Source organism: Ambystoma mexicanum, chromosome 3q (genome assembly GCF_040938575.1).
Source record: "Ambystoma mexicanum isolate Mex_15411 chromosome 3q, UKY_AmexF1_1, whole genome shotgun sequence".
In the NCBI taxonomy this organism is placed as follows: Eukaryota; Metazoa; Chordata; class Amphibia; order Caudata; family Ambystomatidae; genus Ambystoma; species Ambystoma mexicanum.
Genome location: NC_090926.1, coordinates 579,429,785 through 579,454,597, shown reverse-complemented (window position 1 = coordinate 579,454,597; position 24,813 = coordinate 579,429,785). Strand labels below are relative to the sequence as shown.

At 46.8% G+C, this 24,813-nt stretch overlaps 1 protein-coding gene across 2 annotated transcripts in view; it reads left to right on the top strand.

Annotated features, from left to right (window-relative positions):
* Window positions 1-24,813, top strand: part of MYH9 (myosin heavy chain 9) — a 500,061-nt gene that overhangs the window by 305,340 nt on the left and 169,908 nt on the right. For both annotated transcript variants that reach the window (XM_069654373.1, XM_069654374.1), the window contains exons 20-22: window positions 6,318-6,426; window positions 20,585-20,716; window positions 21,002-21,208. In XM_069654373.1, the coding sequence (XP_069510474.1) occupies window positions 6,318-6,426; window positions 20,585-20,716; window positions 21,002-21,208 (448 nt within the window). The remainder of the gene's footprint in view (window positions 1-6,317; window positions 6,427-20,584; window positions 20,717-21,001; window positions 21,209-24,813) is intronic.

Here is a 24,813-nt window from a genome sequence, read left to right as displayed (position 1 = left end):
TGTCCGGCAAGGACAGCCGACCCTGCTGGGTGAGTGGCAGCTAGGCTGGAATGAATGGGAGCAAACTGGATAAAAGGCGAGTCTCTTGGCTTGGAAGGCAGAGCCAACCACTGGAATGCAAGAACTGAAGCTGGAAGAGGACAGCTGCTGCAACTCCTGGATCGCTGGTTTGCCCAGTAAAGCCCTGCTGCAGGTCCGAATTGCCAAGTTCACCTCTACAGAGAAGCCCCTTAAAGGACGACTTCTTCCTTTGAGTTGGTGGGACCAATCAACTCGTAAGCCACCTGGATACCATTCTCAAGGCTGGTTAGGAGTAACCAAGGAGAGGGATACCAGCTTGTGTGCTTGAATCCACAGCTACTGCAGTGATTCCATCTTGTTTGTTTTTTCGACAATCCCATGCAGTGCAGCAGTCCCCTCCCCCCCCCCACCCCCGACGTCCTCCCTCTTGTCCCCACGACTGAGGCTGAGGAACAGTGAGATCTTGCAGGACCTGCCAGGAACCAACGTCTTCAGTTGCATTCTGTTCTTCATACTAAGGTACTGTGCCAACCTGATTGAGAGAACGCCACTCTTGCAGTGAAAGTTTGTGAAACTTTCCCAATTTACAGGCCTAATCAGCTTGTGACCCAACATGATTTTTTCGCCTAAACTACTTGAGAACTTTTGCAAAGACTTTGCCGTTTGATACCAGAACTGCTCTTTCCTATCTAGCCCATTTTCTTTGGCCTGGCCTATTGACTTGAATTTAACTCTTCTGGTGAACTAAAACTATTTGCACTGTCTAACAAGGGATCTATTCTACTTGCCTTGTCCCTTTTGCTCACTTCTAAGTAACTGAACTGCCATTTGGCTCCTATTTCAGGGGAGCTCAAACTGTCTCAGTCTTTTGTGTTGAAGTGTATTGGTATATAATATGTTGTCTCCTTCTAGTGAAATGTTTTCTAAATGTTTGTGTAATAAATTAATAAGTGTTTTACCAAGAAACCTTGAGTATAAGTGTCTACTTGATCCACTGTGATTGATTGAAAGTCCTCTGTGTAACATCCTTGTACTGCTCACATTCACTGTTGAGATGAGCCTGGCTGCTCATCTCGCTACCAAAACCTGTGTGGTACAGACTTATACTAAAGGTTGGTTTGGCTAACACCTGTAGTCCAAATTGTGTGTAGTGGTCCCAGGAGGTACTGCATGGAATTCTGCCTGACAAAGTCGTTGCACTCGGTTATGGACACTCGACCCCTGACCAGTGGCGGAAATTGAAAAAATGGGGTGGGGATCCCTCAAAGTCCGGGTGGGGGTGGAGTTTGGAGGGTGGGTGGTGCCCGAGGAGGTGGGGTTGGGGGGGGCGGTTAACTGGCAGTTAACCTGCGATCAAAGGAAATGTCCAAAATAATAGTTTAAAACAGCGCAATTTCTTTATATATGTAAATTCCACTTTAAACCACTTCCATGGCATTGGTGAGGAGTTACTTCACTGTGCGGATAATAGTTTTGACCAGTGTTGCTGAGTATTGTTTAAAATGCACAATTTGCATCCCATTTTATAAAGGGAAAACTCCCCATTGGGTACTATTCAAACGGGGTGATTTCTGTTCGCCAGAAGCAACATTTTATTTTACTTGAACTGCATCCGCACAGCTCCTGCAGATCCCCTCTGAAAGCAGTTGGGTAGCTGCATGGTGTGTAATGGTTTCAATGTCAATAGGGCTATTTATTCATGCAATGTTTGTGGATCCGACAAACATTACATAAATAAACCGGGTCGTAACTTCGACTGGTGACCCCTCGCAGAGGGTCATCAGAGGAAGTTAGTTTGATTCAGGTCACAGCTGTAGGACAAGCAAAGTCCAGTACAGGGGCAGAGCAGATCAGCAGCTCATTGCCGCCATGAGGGCTCTGCCGTCGCGTGCGCTCTTTATTTTTATTTATTTTTCTTCAAATTTGTTTGCTTGTAAACCAGCGCAGAGCATGGGTTTGGGGTTTCTGGTGGCTGACTCGGGCCGGATCCCGAGATGCGGCTACACAGCTGGTGCCGGATCTCAGATTTGGCGAGAGCCGGCCCAATGACAAGCACTGCCCCTGACATTGGGTTTCTGCAGCACTAGAGAGGGCACAGCAAGTCGGTCCCACCAGCCCAAGGGGAGAAGTCGTTCATCCAGAGCTTCTATCAATGCGTGAAAGGTCAGCACAGCAGCAGGGCTTCACTGGGCACTTCAAGGTCTAAGCGGTTGCAGCAGGCTTCTCTTCACAATTTCTTCATCCGATGTTTCTTCCAGTGGTCGACTCTGCCTGTAGGCCCAAGAACCTCGTCTTTTTAAGCTTGTTCTCATTCATTCACAGCCCTAGGCTGTCAATCACTCAGCAGGGTGGATATCCTTCCCGGACAGCCAGCTGGCAAATCAGGATTGGTGTCGATCAGGCACACCTAGAGACAAAGGACAGGGGAGTTTTGGGACCCTGCCTCACTTTCTGTCCTTCCAGACACACTGGAGCGGGCTTCATGGCTGAAGCCCACCAAAGGCAAAACAAAGGGCTCAGTATCTCCGTACAGAGTAAAAGCCAAGAAAGACCTCAAACAGACGCAAAAAGGATGCTGTGTCACTATACAAAAGGCAGATGCCTATGGAGTTTGTCAGACTCCAAAAACAGTGAAATCATAAATTCCTGGTCAGGGAAAAACACAAGGGGGTGAGAAAAGGGACCCACTCACTCAGGAGTAAGATTAAAAAGTCCTAAATTGAGCAAAAGAGCTGGAGGTCTCCAAGGTAGGAGGAAATTAGCACAGAAATGAAAATTCTCCCTAACAGGCTTCCCTTTTGAGAGTTAGGCAAGATTGTATGTAGTAATCCCATGGGAGGCTACACCAGCCTTGTCCTCTTGGCAATAGGTAACCCAACCTTTGGTATAAGTCTGTATTACACAAGTTTGGATTGTCTGAGCAGTCAGGCTTATCTCAAGAGGTGTCAATCTGAGCTGTAGGGTTGCAACAGTTTCTGTGACAAGTATCCAAATAACACTTATACTCAAGGTTTCTTGATTAAATGTTTTTTTTATTTAACAGTCAGTTATAAAATAAGCCTCCTTTAGAATGGAGCAATTGGCAACAATAAAAATACACTCCTGCAGTTCAATAAATACCTATTCCTACACCCTGGGGTGACTTCAATTGCTAAGACACTGTGGACATCATTAATCTAATCCCTTTTTACACTTAAATGGTAACACTGTGAAGTGGTAGCAAAAAGGAGAAGGTTAGGAAACCATGGTTAACCAGTTTCTCAGACAGGTAATCCTTTTGACCCCACCCCACCCCCCCTTAAAAACAATGTAGATTAACCCTTTCCCAGCTATACAAGTAAGGTATGTATGACGTTTTGGAGGGATAGTCAACACAAAGTCAGAGTGTAAGAAGAGTCATCAGGGAGCCAGGACAGCCAATGCCAATTGAGCAAAGTCTAAGGGACCTGAGACACTTCTTGAAGGTAGGTAAAAGTCTTGCACAATGTTAGTTTCCTTGTAAACATATCCCTGTTGGGCCACAAGCTGGGAGGCTTGTGAAGGGCAAAGCTGCAAGCAACTCTGCAAAGGGCAGCCAATGCAAGTCTCCAGTGAGAACAAGCAAGCTACACACACAAGGTGTGTACCCATTAGTTCACAGTACCTTGGGTCTGAAGAAATGGTTCAAGCTGGCTTCTGTTCCTGTGGTAGTTCCTGCAGATCCTGTTGTGCCTGGGCCTCCGTCATGGAGACAAGAGGGAGGACGTCTGGGGACTCCTGCACTACGATTTGAAGGTCGGCGCCAGCAATGGGTGCAATTCAGATCTGCAGCACCGCGGTTTCAGCTTCTTGCCAATGGCACCACCACAGTTCTTGGACACCTTGTGGGCTTTCCTTGCTTCTGGGGTCCAGCACTTGAGGTGGCTCAGACTTGGTCAGCCCTGCTTCAAGGGAGTCCAGAGGATCTTCCTGGAGCTCGGGTCTGCCTTAAAAACTATGCACTCTATTCTGGTGTTCCTGCAGCAGTAGTGGAAGTACAGCCAGCAGAGAGGGGTTTGTCGATTTCGTCTTGGGGTCGATTGGTCCGACCAACCCAAGTGGAGAAGTTGTCCGTTCTGGGCTTCTCTAGTCAATGTCGAAATAGGAGCTTCAGCACTGCAGCAGGGCTTCATCTGGCAAACCAACGGTCCAGGATTTGCAGCAAGTGTCTCTTCCAGTTTCTTTCTTCATTTTTTTTCGTCCAGTGGTCGACTCAGACTGCCTTGCAAAAGACCTCTCCTTTTATGCAAGTCGTTCTCCTTAATTTGCAGCCTAGATTTCACTGACCCAGCAGGGTGGCTGTCCAAGGACAGCCAGCCGGCCAGTCATCTTTATGTGCTTTCCTGTAACCAAGGAGACTAAGCACAAGGAGTGTTGGGCACCTCACTTGCTTCCTTGCCTGCCAGATGCGCTGGAGCCAAAGGTGGGCTTCACCAGTGAATTCCGCCAAAGAGAAAACGAACAAAGGGACCAAACCTGGTTTGGCGCACAAGGTAAATCTCAAAAAGGACCTTTCCAACAGGAAATGGCGAAAAAAGATCGAGCCCATTTTGACAAAATGGGCACTCGTGGGTGCTATAATGCAGCTTCGAACGCAGCCCGCGATGAAAACACACAATAGGAGGAAAAAGTAAACCTCTGCCACCAGCCATTAATTGTAGAAAAGGTAACATAAAATGTTACATGAGAAGATAGTCAAAGGGGATACTAAGTAACCCCTCCAGCACCCTATTGTAAAATGGTGTGCTGTGTCTATAAAGAGAAAAATGCAAGTAAAGTCAATTTCACTTCACTACTCTTGGAAACAGTAGTTTATCCAAGAGGAGAAGGTATTTAAACCTTAGCAGAGATCCAAAGGATCTCTGTCACTGCATTGGGGTGCTGTGTCCCAATGTAAAAAGATGATGCCTAAACCGAAAGCTGTGTTCAAATCAAATAAAAAATGCATGAGAGTGGAAAAAAAGGTCTTGCTCTCTTCAGGATAAAAATTCAAGTCCAGCAAAAGAGCTTTGAGTCTCTAAGGTTGCAGGTAATTAGCATATTTCTGAGAAGTCTCCCTCGCAAGAGCAAATGTTTTTGGATGGTTACATAGCCCTCACCAGAGGATTGTTCAAAAATCTCCTTAATTGTAACATTGGGTATTTTCAATTCATTCTTGCTACAGTTCGTTTTTTCCTGTGGGGTTTTGAGTGTCCTTGGACAGCTTTGTCCAGGAGTCTTGTACATTTTATTTCTCATTTTGAAAGTGACTTGTATGGCCTCCGAGGCGTTCTCAACTGTTACCCACTTCCTTCCACGTGTTACCATGTGCTTAAGGTTCTGTTTTGAACGTGCAATTTTTTCACTGCAGATTTTCAAACTTTTTTGTACATGCTATTTTTGCTGCATAATGACTGGCATGACACCCACTCTTCCACCAAATATGGCCTTAAATAAACAGTCTGTTTTGTGGTTAAAAAAAACTCGGTAAAAACAAATTGGCCTTCAAAATAAAAATACTGCAGTGAAATGTAGTCCTAAGAGTGAGTACCTTGGTTACTTCTCCCAACATTATGAGCTAGAGTGTATTGAAGGTGTAAGGGAACACTGATAATGCATATTAAGGCATTGATGCCTTTGCCATGTGTAGGTGCTTATGGCTAGGAATCTTTTACAGGGTACAGATTACTAATTGCACTCTACTGGCCAGCCATAAAGTCATTTTCCACCTTGACTCCATACATCTATCTACACAGCACACTCTTGATCACCTAGAATCGGTTATCGCAAGCCAACGGCTAGTGCACATTTTGCACCCTGCCCTTTTCACCACTTTCTTTTAGCAGTTCAAGGTATAGGGTTTTTACTCAAGGTAATATCCTTCACACCTGTTTTAAGAAGTGTCTCTTCTAAGATCCTTTAATGTTTTAATCATATATAATGTGATTGTTTATTTTTATAGTACCTATGTTTGTGTATTCCTAGTTTTCTGAAGATCTGGGTATTCTCTTGTGTAATTTAAGCTTAACTACCTAGCTGTCAGCCCATCTCATGGGTGCTCTGCTTAATTGCCCATTGAGGCCCAAATTGGTGGACAGCCCACTTTACAGTGTAAAGTTAACGCTTCACCTCTTACCAGAGGGCTTTGTGAAGATCTCCTAAACACCAGGTGGTGTTTGATCTTCCTGAACCTTAAACCTATGTTCTTGGAAACTCTTAACCGTTCTGGGTCAGTGTTTGTTACACAAATTTACATACTCCCTCCTACCCTCTGTAATTTTGACTGCTTTGTCATGCAGAGCCTTTGCCAAGAGGCAACAACAGCTAACGGCTATGAAGGTGATCCAGAGGAATTGTGCTGCTTACCTGAAACTTCGCAATTGGCAGTGGTGGCGATTGTTTACCAAGGTGCGTTCTGCTTACCACATTCTCACCTTGTCATAAGGTGCCTTTATATTGATCATGAAAGGTCAAACTGCTGTTGCTTGATTATGTGTATGATTGAGTTGGCTTAAGATGCTTGGATGTTTGTTAAAGCTTGAGGTGTAAGAAGGCGCAGGCCTCTTCAAACAATGTTTTTCAATAACCTTCACTGTAGCAGTGTACCCTTTTTGCAAGACCAGAACTTAAACATGGCACTGGTATGGAGCACTTGCCTTGCAGAGGCAGGATATGCCACAAGCGTTGTCAAAGGCAGACTACTTTCTGTTTGACCATATTGGAAAATACATCTACATTGCCTGCTGGCTCATGGTGCTCTCTAGTGTGCAGACCTTCTTTCACCCACTGACGCCCCTACATGTCTCCATACTGATATAGCAGTCATTTGCTTAAAGTGCACCTGCAGTCTTCTGATGCCTAGCTTGTGAGACCTTTCTTTCTACATACTGCAGCAGGCCATAGACTGGTGGCAAGAGGATTACTCTTCAGCCAGTTCCTGTTTCTAACCAGATAAATAACCATCTCATTGGACTAGAGTGCCTCATCTTTAAAATTGAATGTGTATCTGAAGGCCTATTACTAGTGATTTGTTCTAGTTGACTGTGGTTGGTGTAAGTGAGGGACACTGTTCTCATCAGGGTAACCAGAGTCTGACGGATCGGTATTGCCCCTCTTTCCTGTGGTGTACCATAAATGTACCTGCAAAGTCTGCCATCATCTACAGAGATGTTTGATGTTATGCCTCCGTTCAGAAGTTCATGTGGTATTCCAGATGATGGGGTCTTGATGGTTCAGTATCAGTTGTCACTCGAGCATTTTGCTCTGCATGCTCACTCTGGGGACAGGTACTTTCCAGTTTGCATGCCTGAGGTGAAGTGTGCATTTTCATTACGGAATTAATATTTTTCTCCACCAAGAAATGCTCCCTTGATGCATACACTTTAAAGTATGTTTCATCTTTGAAGTGCATGCGTTTTTGAAGACTAAAAATACCAGGAATTTGTGTCTAGCATTGAACTGTGAAACCAGAACATTGGCTTTGCAGTTGATGATCTTTGGATGCTTTGGTTTAGCTAATGGGTGGAGGACTGCTCAATCTCACCCCCCCCCCCCCCTCACCCCCAAAGGCATAATGTGCAGAAGACACCGTCCCAAAACTTGCTTTCAACACTTTATGCAGTGTTTTCAACATGCTCAATCTGCCTGGAGCAGCTTGGTGGTCGAGCCCTCTTTGGGATCTTTAATAGGCCTTTTAATAGGCTCCTTCATTGATATGGACTTCTCAAAGACGAAAGTGTTTTGATCTAGGGCTTATTTTACATGAAGATGTTTGTACAAAGACCACTTGATCTCGGTCCATTTGTAGCTTGACTGAGACTGAAGTGCCATCCTCTACTGATGGCATGAGACACACCGGATTTCGTTTTCCCTAACTGGTTACAGGGCTCACACCCACCTGCATCGTCATCTGAAGCCTGCCAGAAGCCCAGATACATTGTCCAACAGGACCATAAGTCCCTTGTCATGAAGGTGCCAAAAAGCAGTTCACTGATGCGTCTTTTCACACTGGTTCACTAGCTGGTGTTAGGACAGATTTTCTGAAGTCCAACGAAGGGCTTAGTAAAACCATACAACCGCGGCAGTACAAAACTCTATTTAGTATAAGGCTGTACCAGATGAGTATTTGGTAGCGTAGATGGAGCAGCCAGTCTTATTTTAGAAGGGAGAGGGCTGTAGGAAGGTACCAAGAACTTGTAGTATACCAAGGGTTCAACAGAAACCCTTACTACCTGAAGTATTGTACAAAATAAAGGTTGATTATAAATATTAGGCCAAGTTATTATGAAACACAACACCATGCTTTTGAAGTACGCATACTAAAGCATAGACCCTGTTCAGAAAGCTAACAGTATTTCTAGGATAGTCAGACCTGATCCAAACACCTTTAGTATAGGACACACCTATTCACAGGGAGTACAAGCATCAGCTACTTTTAGATTAGAGTAATTCAGGGTAGTAGACCCCCCTCAATCATGTAGTGACTCTGTTAAGGAATCACTTAGGAAGCCAACCCTGTTACCAGGATATGTTTCTGAACTGTGGAGCACAAATTCATGGAATAGTATAAACCTAGAACTACCTTCCGGATAACGGTTCTACCAGATGAGTAAGACCTTATGGTGTAATATACAATTACAGTTGCTTTTCAGATCAGTGGAACACAGACTAAGGTAAGCTATAACTTTCTACACTTATTTAGGATTGCACCAGGCAAACCAAGGTAAGTAAAACCTACAGAACACTTTGTGCACAGCTAGTTAAGTAAAACCTAAGCCAGACTTAATCTAGGCAGGCTGTACTGCAGGCCGCGAGAAGCAAGACCCAGTTGGTATTGGTGTACACTAATCTGAAAGAAATGGTAAAGCCAACTGATTACCTTTGGGAAAGAGGCATAACCACTTCACAAGCGAGTAAAATAACCTTGCATTTACTTTTCAAAATGGCAGAACACATTCAAAGTAAGTGAACACTTTTGTAACTGCTCACGCTGAGTGACATGTACCAACCAACTCCTTCACAAGTAAGTACCCTTATAAATACTTGTGTTTTCTAGGCAACAGGCCCAATCCTTGGAAGTCTTTGCCTATTCTTGGAGCTTGAAGGGGGTCACTATCTCTAGTGTCCAACTTGCAGTTCGGGATAGGTACAGTTCCTCTGGAAGACTGTTCAAACAAGTATTTCACTTAAGAGAGGTTGAAGGGGTCCAAGGACTTCTGAGAAGACACCTTAGGAGGATTCCAGCAGTGGGCCTGGGTGAACTGGATGAGAAGACTCCAATCACAGAAAACACCCCAAAAGCTATACAGAAATCACCCAGGCTTAAGGTAAGTAAATACCCCAGCCAACACAGTACCTCCACACAGACGTTTGCAGCGGGACAGACTTCAGGATCTGCAGGCCAAAACCTGGTCGATGAATTCTTTGACATGAAACCTGAAGACCGAACACAGTGATTTTGTAGCAGGAATCAACCGGGAAGGCTTCAGGCAAGAGTTTCTTCACGGTTGGATGTGGCTCTGGTTTTGGTGCACTTTTCAGGAGCCAGAAGATTGAATATCGCTGGTCTGATTCTCGTTACTTGCAACCTTGAACTGGATTCTCGCAGGCAGGCTGGAAGACAAAGGACTGCAGCGTTTTGGACTCCTCCTTCGCTTCCTGCCTTCAGACGTGCTGGAGCCTGCGTGGGCTTGACCATGGTCTCCTGCCGAAGATGGAAATCACACACAGGAATTTCCCACCCTGGAGGGCAGGGGAAAGACCGAGAAGGGGCAAAGAAGATGGGGCCATTTTGAAGAAATGGGTGCCTTTACTGCAGCTATAAAACAGCCCACGTTAAAGGTGCACCGAATTTGTAAAAAGGTTCACTGTCACCAGCCATTTAAGATAAGCTTGTCTCTAACAGAATTGTTTCAATATATCTCCCCAGCATTCCACCCAAGGTGTGTGTGCTGGTTTCACTTAAAAATGTAGGGATAAAAATATCCTTTCTAACCTTGAACTGTAGTTCTCACAGGGTTAGCCAGAGAAAGTAAAAGGATCCCAAAGGGCAACCCTCTAACAATAAAAGGTGTCGGAGGATACAATTAAAAGGACACTATGGAGGGATTTAAACATGATACTGTTTGTAAAGCTTTCGCTTTACTGCACCTTTCCTTCCATTTCTATGGACCCACCCCCAACCAAACCTTACTACTGATTACTTTATCTTGTTATCAATAGTGGTAACGTTTTAACATTGTAACATGCTTTTACAATGCAGTACAAGGGGGTACACTTTTGTTTTTGCCCTAGACTAACTGAGGATATTTGATTACTCTAGGTGTGCTAAATGGACAGCCTGGTGGCAGCAGTGACTCTTAACCATTATTTTTTGTGGGTGCTTTTCGTTTTAGCCTTGCCGCGTTTGGCTTCTAACTGGCTAGTGACCAAACATGCCATGGCTCGATTTATTTTGCTTGTCCTTTGGCCGTTTTGTCTTTTAGCTGCTTTCCTGGCCTGTGCGGCCAGGAAAATCCTTCTATGGACACAGTGCCCCAAAAAGCCGAGGCTTTTGGTGGGCTACTGGAGGGCTGTGTGTTTTTGCTGGCAGGATGTGGCTGGGACCGTCTGGTCCCAATCCACAAACTGGTTTAAGTGTCATATGCATGAGTATTCCCGCCAGTGTTCCTGATTGGACCACTGCTAGGGTGTGTCGGGGCTATGTCTACTATTGCCTAGTGGGAGTTTGTTCTTACCTGGCTTTTGGGATAAGAGGGCCCCTTACCCACTCAGAGATCCTGGAGAAACCTGATGGAGCAAAGACTTCTGTCCAGCTGCCAGACCTGCATGGAGACCGATGACCTGTCCAGCGACGGAGCTGCGGCCCTTGGAGTGGAGGCAACATCCATGCCTGAATTCTGCTCGGTACCCTGCGAAGAAGTGCCCCGGCACCGTCCTGTGGCTTACCAGCTCAAAGTTTGGCTACTGTGCTGCCGATGTCACTTTTCTGAGTTGAGACCTGGAACTGTTCCACAGCTTGTTCCACAGCTTGTTCTACACAACGTAACTATGTGACATGTCGGAGTCCTAGTGTCTAGGGGGCCCGCGATGGGAGTTTTGGTTCGCCACGGTTCAGACCAGTTTCTACCTAGAAAATAATGCTGTGCAATCCCAGGGGTTGCAGAATTAAAATTATTTTTAGAACCATCCACTTTTGGCATTATGGATCAGTGCAATATATAATTTGTTCCAACTTCCTACCAGCTTTGAAAACAGGGTGATGTCCTGTACATACTAGTGCAGACACCCGTTCTCATTCATGGGGGGGAAATGCAGATTCTTCCAACTCAGTATTGGAGGTAGCCCTATATTTCATGATATTGCTGTTCAGCTACAAGGCCGATTAGTTTGTTGCTTGGCTCCCATGGCCACCCACCTCAGGAAGAATGACTGTCTCTCCAAGCAACGTTTGCAATTCATTTACATATGCCATGCTTGACATAGCAGCCACTGCATAAAAAACAAGCAAATAACCCACAACGAAAAAAAAATGCTTACACACGTCTGTCCCATACTGCCCCTTCACCCCCACACACGGGTTCACTGGGATATTCCGACCCGTGTTGCTAGCAGAGCAGTGCCGCAGGAGCTGCCTGAATTGTAACTAAGGGGAAATGCACCTTGTAACTGATTAATCACTATGTTCAAAGAAGTACTCCCATCGGATTGGTAATTTCTTAGGCTAACCTTCCAGAAAATGGATGATCTTGCTGGTTGTAGAACACCACACAACCATTTAAGACTATATTTGCTGACATTAAAGCTTCTGATCAGGCCTGTTTACATCATAAGACCCTCCCTGGTCAGACACCTCAAAGCCAGTGCGATCTTATGTGCCAAATACAGTGGGGCAGTCTCCACATTCTTGTGTTACCAAGCACATCCACAATAATGAACCAAAGTCAAAATGAGAACCACCCTGAGGTGGTGGACAAAGTATCTTGAACAGGGTCTCTCTCTTTCGGATGTGACATGCGTTGTTCAGTTTATATTGGAAAAAGTGAAATGATTGTGAAGTCGGCTTGAACACCTGGTATATAAGCCAGTTAGGTTTGCAGAGTACTAGTCCAGGGAGATGCTTCTTGCATTCTCAAAGCTTCTTACATGTTAGCATGGGAGGATTGAACCTTTCTTCCTGCACTTGCCCACTGGATAAGCATTTTGTTATCAGTTTTAAATTGGTTGTTACTCCAACAGAAGTAAATTACTGAAATTATTCTGCACTCTGCATGAAGAAATGCTGGATATCCAAGCTATGAATTTCTGCTGCCCATTGCAGTTAACTGCTGTTAGGGAGAATTCTCAGAAATGTGCCAATTCCCTCCACCTTAGAGACCCCCATCAACTTTGCTGGATTTTGAGGACTTGATTTCTTTAACCTGGAGAGAGACCCTTTTTCCCACTCTCGTGTATTTTAATGTGAATTTTAACCTGTTTCTTTTACATTGTCACACAGCACCTTCAGTGCAGTGGCACAGGGAAGTCTTTCAGATTTCCCAAAGGTTTAAATACCTTCTCTTGGATAAACTACTGTTTCCAAGAGCAGTAAAGTGAAATTGACTTTACTTACCCTTGTAACTTTCTGAGCCCAGCACACCCTATCTTACAATAGAGTGCTGGAGGGGTTACCTAGAATCCCCTTTGTCTAGTTTCTCATGTAACATTTTTTATGTTACCCTTTTCACACTGAAGGGCTGGTGGCAGTGGTTTCGTTTGAACTACCATGGTGTGCTTTTACCGCGGGCTGCATTCACTGCTACAGTAAAGCACCCACGGGAGCCATCTTTGTCAAAATGGCACCTGGTCTTTTTTCGCCATTTCTTTGTGGAAAGTTCCTTGAGATTTACTCTGCATGTCAAACCAGGTTTGGTCTTTGTTAATTTTGCCTTTGGCGGGATTCACGAGTGAAACCCGCCTCTGGCTCCAAGTGTCTGGGGTAGGCAGGAAGTGAGGGAGGTGCCCGAAACTCCCTGTGCTTGGTCTCCTAGGAGACCAAATGCACTCTATGATGATTGGCTGGCTGACTGTCTGGCAAGGACAGCCACCCTTCTGGGTGATTGACAGCTGGGCTGGAATGAATGGGAGAGAACTGAATAAAAGGAGTCTTTTGGCTTGGAAGGCAGAGTCTACCACTGGGCGAAGGAACCGAAGAAGAACTTGAAGAGGACGCCTGCTGCAACTCCTGGACTGTTGGTTTGCAGGGTGAAGCCCTGCTGCAGTGCCGAAATGGCATGTTCGCATCGACTGAGAAGCACATGCACGGACGACTTCTCCCTTTTGAGTTGGTGGGACCAATCAACTCCAAAGTAAGCCACCTGGACATTCATCTCGGAGCTGGTTGAATTTCCAGAGTTGCTGCTGGAAACTGCATAGCCAGGGAGAGAACACCAGATTGTGTGTGTTGCTTGTAAGCTGGCCTAGAGCTTTTGGAAGATCCTCTGGACTCCCAAGAAGCAGGACTGGCCAATCCTGAGCCCCCTCAAGAGTGCGGGACCCCAGAAGCAAGGAAAGTCCATCTCGACAGCCAGGAGCTGAAATGCTAAACAGCCACTGAAAGTGAAGTTTGCCGGTTGCGAGTTTTGACTCCCAGTGCATTGCAGGAGTCCCCCGACGTCCTCTCTCTTGTCCCCATGACTGAGGCCCAGGAACAGTGAGACCTGCAGAGCTGCACAGGAACAGAAGTAATCTGCTGCATCTTGCTATTCATCTTTAAAGGTACTGTAAAAAGTCTTAGACTACTTATCTCTTACTGTAGAGTACTTGCCACTTCTGCAACTCGCAAGTCTAATCAGCTTGTGACCCTACATTTGATTCTTTCCATCAAAGACTCCTAAGAACTTGTGCAAAGACTTTTCCATTTACTTACCAGAAGTGATTCATCCTTTAAAAGACTTTTGCCCATTGAAATTGGCTTAGCCTATTGAACTGAATGACTCATCTAGTAAAATCTAAAAGTACTTGCCTGCTTTAGAATATTTGTGGTCTCTTGTTCTAATAACCTTTACCTTTTTCCCTTTTTTAAGAGTACTCCAAATGCCAACAGTAAAATATTAATGTCTGCAGCACCCTAGTTATTGAAGTCCCCTGTGGGTGTTGTCTGTGGGCCATCCCAAAAGGGACCTTACTGATTTAGAAACTGAGTGTACAGTATTGAAGTTTCTGATGTTTGTTAATCTGCTTAGAATCACATGCAGTGCATAGGTCCGACATCCAGTGGTCACTGCGGAGTATTGCATTTGGTTTTTCGTAGTCGAAAAGGGGACGTCGACAAGGCGTGTCTGTAACACTATCCCTATAGTGACGTGCGGTGTACCCACAATCCCTCACGTGTCGAGGTCCCTCAGGTTGTTTTTTTCCACCCAGCTTTTGGTCACCTTTACGCGGAGCTCCTCGAGAGACATTGCAAAACATATTTCCTGGACCTTGGTCCTGACTTATTAAATTAACACATTGATCCCTCGACGTAGCTGCGAAGCTGTTTCTAACAAGACCTTCGACGGAGGAGATCCTTCGGCGCTGCCGAACACGTGGCCTGGCCTCGCTGGCCAACATACAGTAGGGAGAGTGGGGGTGGAACTATCTTGTTTCTCTTTGAGAATGCCTTTCTTTTTCCCCTCCCTTTCCCTCGGGGTTGTTAACACCACAAATTATTGCCTCAGCTATGGAGAGGACACCCTTTAGGTTTTGCCCGCGCTGCAAGGGCAAGTACACCTGGAAGGACAAGCATAAACGCTGTAATCGTTGCTTGCCCCTCGATCATAAAGAAAACTGCTGCGCGGCTTGTCGGCTTCTTAAACCCAAAACTCTAAAAGAACGTAGAGTCAAGAGGTGGGCGGCCTACGCCATGTCGAAGTCCGATTCCTCACCCGCCGCCGTCGCGGAAAGTGACAAGGAAGGTGATAACATGACGTCCGTTAAGTCTTAAACCTCTCGAGGGAGCGCTCACGCTCCTTGATGTCCGTCTCCGGCCCAGACGGGCTCGGCTCACGCCCTGCTAATGGGGATGAACACCCCGGCGACAAGGACGCACAAAGGACTCACTCCCATAAGCACACAACCCACGGCTCTTCGTCGAAGACGAAGAATCCATCAGCGCCGAAGGAGACGCAGGGCACCCCTGCGTCTACCTCAGACCGTAAGAGTCTAAAGCCCCACTCGCAAACGCAGCCGCGACCAGCGACTGGGCTTTCTACAGATAAAGGCGCTACCCCCAAACCATCCGACGTAACGCTCCGTGTAAGAGCGCCCGTCGCAGTACAACACGCAACGCCAGTAACGTCGAGACCAGAAACCTCCACAACAATTTACTTGTCGAGAGCCTAGCGAGGATTGTTTCCGCCGATAGCCATAAGCGGACAACGAAAGACACGTCGAATACCGCGCAAAGGGCTAAAGACACGCCGAAAAAGCCGAAGGGGAGCCAGGAACTGCCCCCTTCATCTAGAGGGACTCCTGGCCTACCAGAAGGCTGTTCAGCCGGCGACGGAAACCTTTCTTCGACGTTGTGGGAGAGGTCAAAGCGTTTCCAGGCAGAAGACACTAATTTCCTCCTTCTGACCCTTTGTACGTCAGGGGCCACTCCGTACCAGACTCCCTTGTAGTAACAAATACAAGGAAGAGAGCAGGGGTGCCACTGTCCACCAGCGAGGCACCACCAGACAAGGAGGGGAAAAGGAGGGGAAAAAGCTGTATGCCCTGGGAGAAAGAATCTCGGCTTCCGCCGCTTTCTCAGCAAGGATCGCTAATAACTCCTTACTAGCAAGCTACGCAGACACACTGTGGAGCAAGCTACGTAGCAACGCTGAAGAGGCACCAGAACCCCTGCGTACACGCCTTTTGGCCACAATCACGGAAGGGACACTAGTGAACCAAAGCATGGTTAAAAACACTTTAGATGCTGCAGAGACTGCTGGGCGTTCCCTAGTCCAAGGGATACTCCTCAAACGCCATGTCTGGCTGCGCAATTCAGGGTTTAAACCTGAAACACAGGCTTCCGTGATCAACAAACCTATAGAGGATACCAATCTCTTTGGTAAGGCAGTTGATGAGGCTCTAGAAAATGCTAAAAAGGAGTTTGACGCAATCAAGACCCTTGACCAGATTTCTAGGCCCCCTAATAGACGCGGCTATGGCAATAAGCGCTTTTTTCGTGGCCAACGCCAGCAGCAAAATCAACAACAATACTCTGCCAACAACTGGTCCTCTAACCAGGGTAATAGCGGCCAGTACAATCAGAGAGGCCAACGCAGTGGCAAGGGGAGAGGTCGGGGCTCTACCCCTAGAGCCTCCCAGGCCAATAACAGCAAATGACCCGAAGATTCGGGTCCCCTCCCATGCATCGCCGGTTGGGGGCCGGCTAACATAGTTTCTTCAAGCATGGGAGGGAATAACATCAGACTGTTGGGTACTATCAACCATAGCCCGCGGCTACTGTATAGAGTTCAACAGTTCCCCAACATACAAACCCCCACGGGGACGACGCATGACACCAGAACACCTCGCCATCCTTCTACAGGAAGTGGAACAGCTACTGGAAAAAGGAGCTATAGAGGTCGTGCCTCTATCTCAGGTAACGGAAGGTATTTATTCAGTGTACTTCCTTGTACCCAAAAAGGACCTAACCATGCGCCCTGTATTAGATCTGCGCCCAGCGAACAAATTTGTCAAGCCCCAAAAGTTTTGCATGGTAACCTTACAGGAAGTTATCCCGTTGGTATCACAAGGGGATTTCATGACAACACTGGACATGAAAGATGCATAAGTTCATATTTTAATGTTGCCAGCGCACAGAAAATACCTCAGGTTCATGATAGAGAACAAACACTACCAGTTCAGAGTGCTACCCTTTGGGATAGCACCAGCACCAAGGGTATTCGCGAAAGTACTGGCAGTGGCAGCGGCCCATCTGCCCAGGTTGTCCATCCCAGTATACCCTTACATCGACGATTGGCTCATGGGGATTCTTACGAAACATGCTTCTCCAATATCCAAAAGACTAGACCTTTTGTTCCAACTGGGCTTCTCCATCAACGAGAAGAAGTCCAGCTTAGACCCCAGCCAGATCAAACAATTCCTAGGGCTCTAATTCGAACAAAGGACGGCCTCGTCTTCCCCTTCAACGAGATGGTCCAAAACATGCTGCTTCAGATCCCCCAATATGTGGCAGGTTGAGAGGTTACGGTACGCAAAGCAATGCGCTTGCTAGGAATGATGGCGTCATTTATTTATTTGGTACGTCAAGCGCGCCTGCGCATGCGCCCAATGCAAGAGTGGCTTAACAGCCAGTGGTGTCAGGCCAGCGGACAACGGGATGATCTAGTGGTGGTCTCGCAGGCCTTGGTTCTCTCTAATGTGGTGGACCAAGGAAAACCTGTTAATAGGGAAACCTTTTGCCACACCCGCAGTGGAAGCCACTCTAACCACAGACGCATCCCTCACAGGATGGGGGGGGCTCACCTATCCCATCAGACTGCTCACGGAGTGTGGACTCCGAGCGTAGCATCCAAGCACATAAATCTACTGGAGTTACTGGCGGTGTTCAAGGCACTGAAAGCCTTCCAGGAACACATACAAGGAAAAACGGTGATGGTCCTCACGGACAGCACCACAGCCATGTACTACCTCAACAAACTAGGGGGAACCCACTCTCCAGGACTGTCCAAGCTGTCCCAAAACATCTGGAAGTGGGCTCTCAGACACATGTTCCTACTGTCACAACATGTACCAGGGGAACTCAATCTGCTAGCAGACGAACTCAGCAGAGATTTCCCCCTGCCCGCAGAGTACGAATGGCGGTTACACGAAGACATCGTCTTCGTCTTCACACACTGGGGTTTCCCAGAAATAGACCTGTTCGCAACTCTGGAGAACTCACAATGCCAAGATTACACCTCCAGGTACCCTCAGAACCAGTCCAAGGGGAACAGTCTATCGATTCCATGGTCAGGGAAATTTGTTTACGCTTTTCCCCCCCCCGACTCCCCTTCTCAACAGGATTGTGCACAAGATGCACCGGGAACAAACCACCATGATACTAGTGGCCCCTATGTGGGCCCGGCAACCATGGTTCCCTCATCTGATGGAGATATCTGTCTCCACCAGTGAAACTGCCCTGCCCGTACAACATGCTGTCACAGGACACTGCATCCATGCCCTCAAACCATGAACTTAGCAGCCTGGCTCCTGAGATCATAGAATTTGGACATTTACAACTTCCACAAAGGTGCATGGACATCCTCAGGGAAGCTAGAAAACCTAACACTCGTCACTGTTGTTCTAGCAAATGGAAGAGATTTGTCATCTGGTGTAGAGGAAGAAGCATCAACCCCGTTGACTGGCTTTCCACACAAATTGTCCTGTACCTGACCCATTTGCTGGACTCAGGTCTAGTATTCAATTCTATTAAAGTCCACCTAGCGGCGCTTTCTGCATACACCACTTCCCAACTCAGTGTCATGGTGGAAAGTCCCAGTGATTAAAGCCTTCATGGAGGGGGTAAAAAGAATACACCCTCCAATAGCAAACCCAGCTCCCGGCTGGGACCTAAATGTGGTACTCACCAGGCTCATGGGTTCACCCTTTGAACCCATGCACAAGGCAACTCTTAAAGACCTCACTCTTAAGACTGCTTTTCTAATAGCTATCACCTCCATTAGGAGAGTAAGTGAACTACAGGCTCTTTCTGTTCTAGACCACTTTGTAACGGTTCAGAGATAAAAAGGTGGTTCTACGCACACACCCGAGGTTTGCACCGAAATTCATCTCGAAATTCCATGTCAACCAGTCAATAGAACTACCAACGTTCTTTCAAAACCCTTCAAATCTAGGAGAAAAAAGCCTGCATACACTTGATGTGCGCAGAGCTGTCATGTTGTATATGGAAAGAACTAGACCACTGAGAAAGACTAATCAGTTCTTTGTCTCATGGCAGCAGGAAGAGAAGGAGATGCAGTATCAAAGTCCACTAAATCTAGATGGATTGTTCAATGCATTACTCTGTTATACTCTTGCTAAGAGAGAACTACCCTTCAAGCCAAGTGCACACTCTACTCGTGGCACTGGGGCATCCATAGCATTCATTGCAAATGTTCCCCTCGAGTCCATCTGCAAAGCGGCAACCTGGAGTTCTGTACACATCTTTACAAAACATTACTGTCTAGATGCCCACTCTAGAGCTGATTCCCAGGTGGGACAAGCAGTATTAAGACCCCTTTTTCTCTACTGTTCCTTCTCACAACCCACCTCCAACTCCGGGTACTGCTCGCTAGTCTATGCACAGCATGTGATTCTAAGCAGATTAACAAACATCAGAAGACCATGCATTACTTACCGTAAAAGCATTTCTGATGGTTGTATCTGCTTAGATTCACATGCGCCCACCCTTCCTCCCCGCTTGGATGGAAGGAACATAGACATCCTTTTACATCTCTTTTCTGTACTCGCGTCTAGAAGGCTCCCTCAGGGCAGAAAAAATACAGAGGGACCTCGACGCGTGAGGGATTGTGGGTACACTGCACGTCACTATAGGGATAGTGTTACAGATACGCCTTGTTGACGTCCTCTTTTCGACTACGAAAAACAAAATGCAATACTCCGCAGTGACCACTGGATGTCGGACCTATGCACAGCATGTGAATCTAAGCAGATGCAACCATCAGAAATGCTTTTACGGTAAGTAATGCATTGTCATATTTTTGTGTTACTATTCTATTGCTCCCTTCTGAAGAAGGCTTTATAACTGACTGATAAACTCAAGGTTTCTTGCATCAACAATTAATTTAAGAGGTTATTTGAAAACCAGTAACTGTGAATCTTTGTAACTCTGCTACAACTCACATTTTCCCCTCTTGAGATGAGCCTGGCTGCTCAACACACTACCAATACTGTGTAGTACAAGCTTATACCAAAGGTTGGGTTGCCTATACCTGTAGTCGGAGTTGTGTAGTCGTCCCAAAGGGTACTGCATACAAACCTTGCCTAACTGCACCCAGTGCTACCTGTTGCAAGTTGAGCAGGCAGTTGCTCTGGTATCCCACTGTAATTGCTTCCATGGCCTCCATTACAAGTGCATTGACTTCATGGCTATGATTTTCAGTGGCAGTGCATCAATCCGGTCAATTCGTCGCCACCACCAAATTGCAAACCTGACATCCCCATTATTCTGAGCATCCAGACCATCCGTCCTACTGAGAAGAAGCCATGTCACAGATTCTATATACTCTCATTGCTTGGCTGTAGGTCATACCAGTATTGCTAGTTTTAGTTATGGAGAGTCTGGTGTGGCAGTGTCACCTCTAGACCACCCTAACACACTGAAGAAGGGAGAGGATCAGGGGGTGCTAGTCTTTACTACAGAAGTCTATGGGTTTTTATGCACTTCAGATTTTCTTTAGAACTGTCTCTGAAGTAACTGTTGCTGTCTCATTGTTTGCGAGCCAAGGATGCTTGAGGCTTTGTATATTCCATTGGTTGTTGGTTTCATCCTACTTTGACATGAATCTCATTAATTATTTCTGAATCCCCTCAGGTGAAGCCTCTGTTACAGGTGAGCCGACAGGAGGAAGAAATGATGGCTAAAGATGAGGAGCTGCAAAAAGTTATGGAGCGCCAGTTGGCCACAGAACAGAAAATTAAAGATTTGGAGACGGAGCAGTCGCAGGTGAGTGCAGGGAAATTCTTTGCAAACGCACCCACTAAGAAGGGCCGAACAGTTGGAAGTGTGGATCAGGAACAATTCGATAGCAGATGAAAGTGCTATTGATAATCTATAGGTCTTAAGAGTTTTGATTTAAAGAAAAAATGCTCCAAATTGAGTACTGATACTGAGCATTGCTTTCATTGTGAGCTTGGCTGTTTGGCTGGAGTGGCAGCCACTTGATAGCGAGAACAAGTCCTTCTGGGTTAAGGTTGTAGTGCTAACCCACTTTTCTTGTGTTGGTTACAGTTGGCAGCTGAGAAGAATGCACTGCAGGAGCAGCTTCAGGCTGAGACTGAGCTGTGCGCTGAAGCGGAGGAGATGAGAGCCCGCCTGGCTGCCAAAAAGCAAGAACTAGAGGAGATTCTGCATGATTTGGAATCAAGAGTCGAGGAAGAAGAAGAACGGTGTCAACACCTTCAAGGAGAGAAGAAAAAGATGCAGCAGAATATTGCGGTGTGTTGGTGGTGCTGGATCAATTGGGGAGGTGATAGAGCTGCAACTTGTGCACTGTAAGATGGAATGAGTTGCTGTAGCAGGCAATTCAGTTTGGCTAAATGGTGTTTGGATGGTCCCTGTTTCTAGTGGGATATACCCTTTTTTGGGGGGTTTGCATTTACCTACCGTAGATTTCAGGAGGACCCACAGCATATTTCTCTTTATTTTGAAGTAAATGAAGCCTTCAGCTTCACCCCTGCCTGCTGAACTAATTTATTTTGTGGGCACTGTTGAGACCATTAGGCTACCACTGGTAGTGGGCTGTTAACCTCAGTCAGGTTTTTCTGTTTACTGTAGCGTACATCAGTGTTGGGAAAGATTAGCTTTTTCTGCTTTCCTCCCATAGACCCTGTATTTTTGCTATTGTCTGCTTCCTGACCTGACAATTTGATGGAAAGTAGAGCCCTCTGCTTTTTCTTATCCTTATGGGGAAATTGATTAATCCTTGAAACTCCGTACCGAGGAGCGACCCTGTCCCCCTTAAAAGGAATTATATTACTCTTAAGGCATCACACATTGTATTGTTTGTCTTTTATATAGCGCCATTTTCCCATTTGGAGTTCATCTTCAATGTCACTTTCCTAGGTCCAATGCAATTGGCTGGTCTCACCAGCTGAGGACTCCCTAGATTAAGAGCCTGAACAGTTGGAGGGAGCCTAGAGGGTTGGGGCAGTGGGGTGATGGACGTTCTGGGGTTGAGGGGGGAGCAGAGTGCATCAGTGGTAGATTGGGGGGGATAGGTGTTCTGTCTGGTTTGGGGCAGTGCTTCTGTGCGTGGGTCAATCCCAGCATAGAGTGCAAGATTATTTCAAGCGGATGGAAAGAGTCTGTGTTTGAGGGCCTTTCTGAATACCAGAGTTCCAGATGGTAGGAACTTGGATGGAGAAGGAGGATCCACCCAGTTTGGTGCATTTGTAATGGGGGACAACTAGGAGGGATGCTGGGCTAGATTGCCGTGCCCTGAAGGGGCGGTAGCAAGTGAGTTTGTCTTGGAGGAATTTCGGGGCCAGTGTTGTGGATGGCACGATGAGTGATGCACATGGCTTTGAAGGTGGCTCATTGACCAATAGGGAGCCAGTGGAGGACTCTTAAACGTAGGGCTGATGTGGTCTCTGGGAGGGAGGCCAATGAGCAGGCGGGCCGCAGCATTTTCAATTTTTTGCAGTTTCATTGGCTTGAATCCCAGTGCTCCTAGATAAAGGTTGTTTGCATACTCTTGAGCAGTAGAGGATCATGGAGATGATGGCAGAGAATCAGTGAAGATAGGTGAGGAATGAGAAGGTAAGCCAGAGGTTGCGTAGGTTGGAGAAACATGTTCTGGATACAGAGTTGGTGTTGGGAGAGGAATAAATCGGCGTCCAGTGTGCATCCAAGGTTTTTCCACTGAGGTTGAGGTTGCTGAGGGGCTCGGGGGCGGGGGTGGGTTCTACTCCTAGAGTGAGGCCAGGGGATCGGTTGGGGGGGGGGGGGGAGCACCGTTTTCCCACCAACAAAGATTTGTTTTCCCAGGCTTGAGGTTCAGGTGGTTGATAGTCATCCAGGGGTCCATATCCGAGGTGCATGACCGATCTGGGCAGGTGGAGCCTGGCGATTTTAAGGATCTGGCTATCTACGTAGTTGTAGCAGGTGAGAATGTGACTGGATTAGTGCAGGGAGTGGGTTCAAATAGGTGAGATGGGGATGATCTGTGGGGACTCCATTCAGTACTGGGCAGGATGCAGAGGTGGAGGAGCATGATTTTCAAGCGATTGGAGATGGAGGAGATCCAGTGAGGGCAGTGTCTGGTTCCTAAAGAGTAGCCTGTCTAGGAGAATGGTGTGGTTAGTGGTATCAAGGAGACAGAGTACAGCTGTTCTTTTTAGGTCATCCCAGGTGGACACTAAGGATGACTCCGTTCCTCAGACGGCTGTGAATCCAGATTGGGCAGGGTCAAGGAAGTTGTTCGCTTCAGTGAAATGGCTGTGTTGCTTGTGTGCTGTGCGATCGACGTGTTTGGCCAGGAAGCGTGTGTCAAAAATTGGCTGGTAGTTCTGGGGAAGGAGTCGGTAGAGCGTAGGTTTGAGGGGTTTGATGTAGGAGGTTTGTAAGGCTTCCAGGAAGATGCCGGGTGTTGGGGAGTGGTTAAGGATTGAGCATGCGATCCTGCCTGCACAGGTTTTGCTTACGTTTTTGAAGAGTGCGGGTGGCAAGGGTCCTTGTGGATCCTGATGGGCGACTTTGTGCTAGGAGTGATAGGAACTCTTGGTGTCAGATTGAAGAGAAAGAGGCGAAGGTTTACATCAGGAGGGAGTTGGCCAGGGAATGGGAGGTGGGCGGGGGCATTTTTCGTATTTTAGAAATGATGGCAGAATGTCTGTTCATGTTGTGATAAGGCATCACATAGGGATTGGGAGTTTGGGGCGGGGGGGAGAATAGGGTTGAGCAACCTGGCGATTTGAATTCGGACGATTCTATGCAGTTCCTTTCTTGGGTTGCAAAAGTTCAAGACTCCGCTCTCATAGAATGCTTTTTTGAGTTTTTATGATGTTCGATCTGTGAGTCTCTTTTAGTCTTACTAGGGCCATTTTATTTTGAGCGGTTGGGTTGGTTCTCATTGTCTGTTCCAGGCGGTGCATGAGGGTTTTTAGATATTTGAGCTTGGTGGTGTACCACCTGGATGTGGGGCCTGATCTCTGAGAGGGCCGTTTTGTCAGTATGAGGGTGCTGGAGAGTCAGTGACCAGTTAATGGGTGTGTGCGGGGGCCTTCTTGGAGGGAGTGCTGGGAGTGAGTCGAGGAGGGAGCTGGCTAGATATGGGGTGATAATGACTTTATTCCAGAGTGGTTGAGAGGTGTAGAGGTTGGTGGTTGGGTGTGTCCCGCGGTTGCAAGTGGTACAGAGAAGACTCCTCGGTGATCTGTCAATCTTGGGGGCAGTGTGGATATGTCTGTGGCACTGAAGACCACGTCAAAGGTGTGGGTGGGCAGAGAAATATCGTCTGGTTGACAGCTTCTAGGTTGTCTGAGTGGGTGATGTGGTTTGAAGGGGAGTCAAACTAGATGTTGAAATCGCCTAGGATGGGGAATGCTGGATGTAGGTTCAAGATAGTTGTCAGGGCAGCGCTCAGTGTCTGCAAAGTATTTGTTGTAACCAGGGTGGTATGTAAATGAGTAGGTAGCAGTGGGAAGTGAAGGGGGAGAGTTGGAGTTTTACAAGAAGGGATATGTAATCTGTGGTGCTGGTTAAGATGTCCTTGATTAGTAGAGGAAATGGTTGGTTATGTAGGATTGCTAGTCTCCCACCTCTTCTTGATTTATTCTGAAGAGTCTGGTTGTAGCCGTGGGGGGAGCGTCTTTGTGTGCATTGGGTTCATAGCAGTCGGGGGGGGGGGGGGGGAGGACCAGGTCTCTGTGATGAAAAGGATATCTGGGTTTTCGTCCGAGATGGTCAAAGATATTACATTTGTTTTTAGAGACTGACCTGGCGTTGATGAAATTTGGTGTGAAGTGCTGGACGGTATGAGCTTTCCAGGGTCGAGGTGGGAGAAAATGGTGGCGGCGGGTTGAGGAAAGAGGTGGCATGTG